Raw genomic sequence first — 5,157 nt, 5'->3', positions numbered from 1 at the left:
TATGTGTCCCCAGTTATAAATGAATGAACAGGATGTGATTTGCATCACCTCCTGTTCATTCATAAGTTTCTCAATGGGGAGAAGCACTCTGTACAGAGGCTCCTCCCCATTCAGAAACTGCTTGATAGTAAAATATTTTCTGAATGAATGGGAAGCCTCTGTGCTTCCCATTCATTGAGCGCTGAGGCTGCAGAAAAAGAGATTGCGGACTTTGTGGCCTCCAATTTCTTTTTCTCTGGGAGGGGGTGTGGAACTGTATTGAAGTCAATGGCATCGCCCTCGCTCGGCACATTAGTGCCTGCATTCCGGTCCAGTGCGATCTGCAAAAATAGTGCTCGCAGCATTTTTGCGGCTTGCACTGGGCTGGAACACAGGCACTAATGCAGGCGATCGCACTGTGGGCGAGGGGGCCTGCCTGCGCAGCCCACGCCCCCTCCCGCCCCTGAATGCAGGTGTTTTTTCGTTGGTAGATCTCAATGAGCTCGTCATTTGAAAAGTAGATCTCCAGACAAAAAATAGTGGGCGCCCCTGCCATAGACACACTCCTAAACCTTGTGGACGCCTTCCCAGAAGAGGCGGAGCTGTTATAGCGACAAAGGGCGGAGCCAACCCAATACTGAACCCTACGGACTAAGACTGGAGTGCCATTAAAGTTCATGTGCGTGTACAGGCGTCCCAATACTTCTGGTCATATCGTGTATATGAGCCGGTCTCTGGAATCCTGTCTGCGGGGGCCCGTGTGTGGGAGCCGGTTTGTTCTTCTCGGTTGCCTCGTGATAGTAATAAAGTTCAACTTTAAAAAAATGTCAAAAGCATTTGAAGTGTCCCCGCCCACATGCCGCATGTGCATCCAAACGCCGATCACTTGCCGCGTTTGGCACACGTGTGCACTGAGTGAACGGAATGGTTTCAGAGCCATCGTTCATGGTTAGTGTTGGACTCCGGGATCAGCGGGTATTGTGTAAATACAGGTCATGTGACTTCTTCCCACCGACGTGGTGTGGACCGGCCCTGAGTCTCATCTTGAGCTACTGAGCTTTGTATACAGGATATTGTTTGTAACAAAGAAGCTAAAGGAAGGTAAATGTGGAAAGGAGACGAGAGCGCCATCTACTGGCTGCAGGGGGAGCTACAGATGTTCATATACAATGTTTTTTTGTTTTTTTTTAATCTGAATGGAAGATAAAAGAATTGTCAAAGGGTAATTCCAGAGTCTCATCAAATGGGAGAAAATACAATCACCCCCACAAATTTGATTGCCTATAGTATCCCCTGCTGCTCCTCCCCCAGCTTCTTCATAAAAGCGGGTGCAGGTTGGAGAGTGGAGGGGCTCAGGAGCTGGACCAGCGCAGGCAGTAGTCACACACTGAAGAGGAGCAGTATCTGACGTGCGAGGAGGGAAAGGGCTGGGGTAGGGAATTGACTCTTCTGCAGTCAATTCCCTAGGTGGTCCTCGGTGCAGGCGTGCCACGCAGCGGTCCTCGGTGCAGGCGTGCCACGCGGGGGTCCCAAGAGCAGGCCTGCCACACGGCATGAATAAGTCTATGCTGCTAATCCTCAGTGTTGATGTACATGAGATCTGCAAGATCGCATTGTTGTCCCGTGTCCCACCTGCAATGGTCACGGCTGGTCTCCCCTCCGAGATCACCCAATAAAATCCCACCCCCCCCCCCCACATTACTCCACAATAGGCAGCCTGCCCCCCACTAATGCCGTCTGTGTTCTTGTATTCCAGGTGGACCTTGCTGCTAATCCTCAGTGTTGATGTACATGAGATCTGCAAGATCGCATTGTTGTCCCGTGTCCCACCTGCAATGGTCACGGCTGGTCTCCCCTCCGAGATCACCCAATAAAAACCCACCCCCTCCCCCCACATTACTCCACAATAGGCAGCCTGCCCCCCACTAATGCCGTCTGTGTTCTTGTATTCCAGGTGGACCTGTCTGAGTTGGCCCCTGAGGAAAGATGGAGGTGAGTCTCACCCTAGGACAGGACAACGGAACAGCTCCCCCCAGATACTGGGGAGTGAGCTGTGTGTACTGGAGTGCAGATCTCACTGGTGACATGGATACTGGGGGGTGAATTGTGTGTACTGGGGTGCAGATCTCACTGGTGACACGGATGCTGGGGAGTGAGCTGTGTGTACTGGAGTGCAGATCTCACTGGTGACACGGATGCTGGGGAGTGAGCTGTGTGTACTGGAGGAGTGCAGATCTCACTGGTGACACGGATGCTGGGGAGTGAGCTGTGTGTACTGGAGGAGTGCAGATCTCACTGGTGACACGGATGCTGGGGAGTGAGCTGTGTGTACTGGAGGAGTGCAGATCTCACTGGTGACACGGATGCTGGGGAGTGAGCTGTGTGTACTGGAGGAGTGCAGATCTCACTGGTGACACGGATGCTGGGGAGTGAGCTGTGTGTACTGGAGGAGTGCAGATCTCACTGGTGACACGGATGCTGGGGAGTGAGCTGTGTGTACTGGAGGAGTGCAGATCTCACTGGTGACACGGATGCTGGGGAGTGAGCTGTGTGTACTGGAGGAGTGCAGATCTCACTGGTGACACGGATGCTGGGGAGTGAGCTGTGTGTACTGGAGGAGTGCAGATCTCACTGGTGACACGGATGCTGGGGAGTGAGCTGTGTGTACTGGAGGAGTGCAGATCTCACTGGTGACACGGATGCTGGGGAGTGAGCTGTGTGTACTGGAGGAGTGCAGATCTCACTGGTGACACGGATGCTGGGGAGTGAGCTGTGTGTACTGGAGGAGTGCAGATCTCACTGGTGACACGGATGCTGGGGAGTGAGCTGTGTGTACTGGAGGAGTGCAGATCTCACTGGTGACACGGATGCTGGGGAGTGAGCTGTGTGTACTGGAGGAGTGCAGATCTCACTGGTGACACGGATGCTGGGGAGTGAGCTGTGTGTACTGGAGGAGTGCAGATCTCACTGGTGACACGGATGCTGGGGAGTGAGCTGTGTGTACTGGAGGAGTGCAGATCTCACTGGTGACACGGATGCTGGGGAGTGAGCTGTGTGTACTGGAGGAGTGCAGATCTCACTGGTGACACGGATGCTGGGGAGTGAGCTGTGTGTACTGGAGGAGTGCAGATCTCACTGGTGACACGGATGCTGGGGAGTGAGCTGTGTGTACTGGAGGAGTGCAGATCTCACTGGTGACACGGATGCTGGGGAGTGAGCTGTGTGTACTGGAGGAGTGCAGATCTCACTGGTGACACGGATGCTGGGGAGTGAGCTGTGTGTACTGGAGGAGTGCAGATCTCACTGGTGACACGGATGCTGGGGAGTGAGCTGTGTGTACTGGAGGAGTGCAGATCTCACTGGTGACACGGATGCTGGGGAGTGAGCTGTGTGTACTGGAGGAGTGCAGATCTCACTGGTGACACGGATGCTGGGGAGTGAGCTGTGTGTACTGGAGGAGTGCAGATCTCACTGGTGACACGGATGCTGGGGAGTGAGCTGTGTGTACTGGAGGAGTGCAGATCTCACTGGTGACACGGATGCTGGGGAGTGAGCTGTGTGTACTGGAGGAGTGCAGATCTCACTGGTGACACGGATGCTGGGGAGTGAGCTGTGTGTACTGGAGGAGTGCAGATCTCACTGGTGACACGGATGCTGGGGAGTGAGCTGTGTGTACTGGAGGAGTGCAGATCTCACTGGTGACACGGATGCTGGGGAGTGAGCTGTGTGTACTGGAGGAGTGCAGATCTCACTGGTGACACGGATGCTGGGGAGTGAGCTGTGTGTACTGGAGGAGTGCAGATCTCACTGGTGACACGGATGCTGGGGAGTGAGCTGTGTGTACTGGAGGAGTGCAGATCTCACTGGTGACACGGATGCTGGGGAGTGAGCTGTGTGTACTGGAGGAGTGCAGATCTCACTGGTGACACGGATGCTGGGGAGTGAGCTGTGTGTACTGGGAGCAGATCTCACTGGTGACATGGATACTGGGGAGTGAGCTGTGAGTGCTGGAGTGCAGATCTCACTGGTGACATGGATACTGGGGAGTGAGCTGTGTGTACTGGAGTGCAGATCTCACTGGTGACACGGATACTGGGGGGTGAGCTGTGTGTACTGGAGTGCAGAACTCACTGGTGACACGGATAATGGGGAGTGAGCTGTGTGTACTGGAGGAGTGCAGATCTCACTGGTGACATGGATACTGGGGGGTGAATTGTGTGTCCTGGAGTGCAGATCTCACTGGTGACATGGATACTGGGGAGTGAGGTGTGTGTACTGGAGTGCAGATCTCACTGGTGACACGGATACTGGGGAGTGAGCTGTGTGTACTGGAGTGCAGATCTCACTGGTGACACGGATACTGGGGAGTGAGCTGTGTGTACTGGAGGAGTGCAGATCTCGCATTAGACTTTTTGGATGAATGGCTTGCTGTGATTTGCTGGGAATGTGTCTGATATGTTCCCGTGTATTGTCTCTTCCCTCACAGGGTGGAACATGCCCGAATGCACGCCAAGCACCGAGGCCACGAAGCTATGCACGCGGAAATGGTGCTGATTCTCATCGCCACCCTGGTGGTGGCCCAGCTGCTGCTCGTGCAGTGGAAGCAGAGGCACTCGCGCTCCTACAATGTAAGAGAATGGGGTACCCCAAAAATGTTTTGCTTTCTTAACCGTCTCCTATACCAGTGGGATGATTGCAGCTCCCAGTTTCCTGAAAGTTCGTGTACTGGGAATGATGGGAGCATGCCCTGGACGACAGGGAAACTACATTTCAGGACCGGTCTTATTGTATCTGCCGCTTGCTTCTGGTTAATGTCACAAACAGTGATCCCCCATCCCCCGAGAACAGGACTGTGTACATGGTGCAGGAGACACGGATGCACTGTTGTCACGGGGTACACTGGAAATCACTGTGACACGTACACACTGGTGACATTCGGAGGCACGGGGGCCCACAGGTTGACACTGGCTTACACAGGTGACCCTTGGTGGCATGCAGGACACACAGGATGACCCTGGGCTGCACTCTTGACATTTAGAGGCACGGGGGAGCACTAGATTACATTGGGGTGTACAGGTGACACTTGTAGGCATGGGAGTGCACTAGATGACACATGGGGGGGGACAGGATGACACTGGCAGACACTGGTGATACTTGGCGGTACGGGGGGGAGACACT

General features: G+C 54.2%; 1 protein-coding gene across 1 annotated transcript in view; it reads left to right on the top strand.

Annotated features, from left to right (window-relative positions):
• The window catches only part of RNF121 (ring finger protein 121), a 15,954-nt gene that overhangs the window by 2,263 nt on the left and 8,534 nt on the right, over nucleotides 1–5,157 (top strand). Inside the window, exons 2-4 of the mRNA XM_018573220.1 lie at nucleotides 1,736–1,827; nucleotides 1,890–1,971; nucleotides 4,466–4,607. Of these exons, the coding sequence (XP_018428722.1) occupies nucleotides 1,736–1,827; nucleotides 1,890–1,971; nucleotides 4,466–4,607 (316 nt within the window). The remainder of the gene's footprint in view (nucleotides 1–1,735; nucleotides 1,828–1,889; nucleotides 1,972–4,465; nucleotides 4,608–5,157) is intronic.

Source organism: Nanorana parkeri, unplaced genomic scaffold, assembly GCF_000935625.1.
Source record: "Nanorana parkeri isolate BGI_ZX_2015 unplaced genomic scaffold, ASM93562v1 scaffold2280, whole genome shotgun sequence".
Taxonomy (NCBI): domain Eukaryota; kingdom Metazoa; phylum Chordata; class Amphibia; order Anura; family Dicroglossidae; genus Nanorana; species Nanorana parkeri.
Note: the sequence above shows the minus strand (reverse complement) of the source record. Positions and strands in the feature narration are given on the sequence as shown.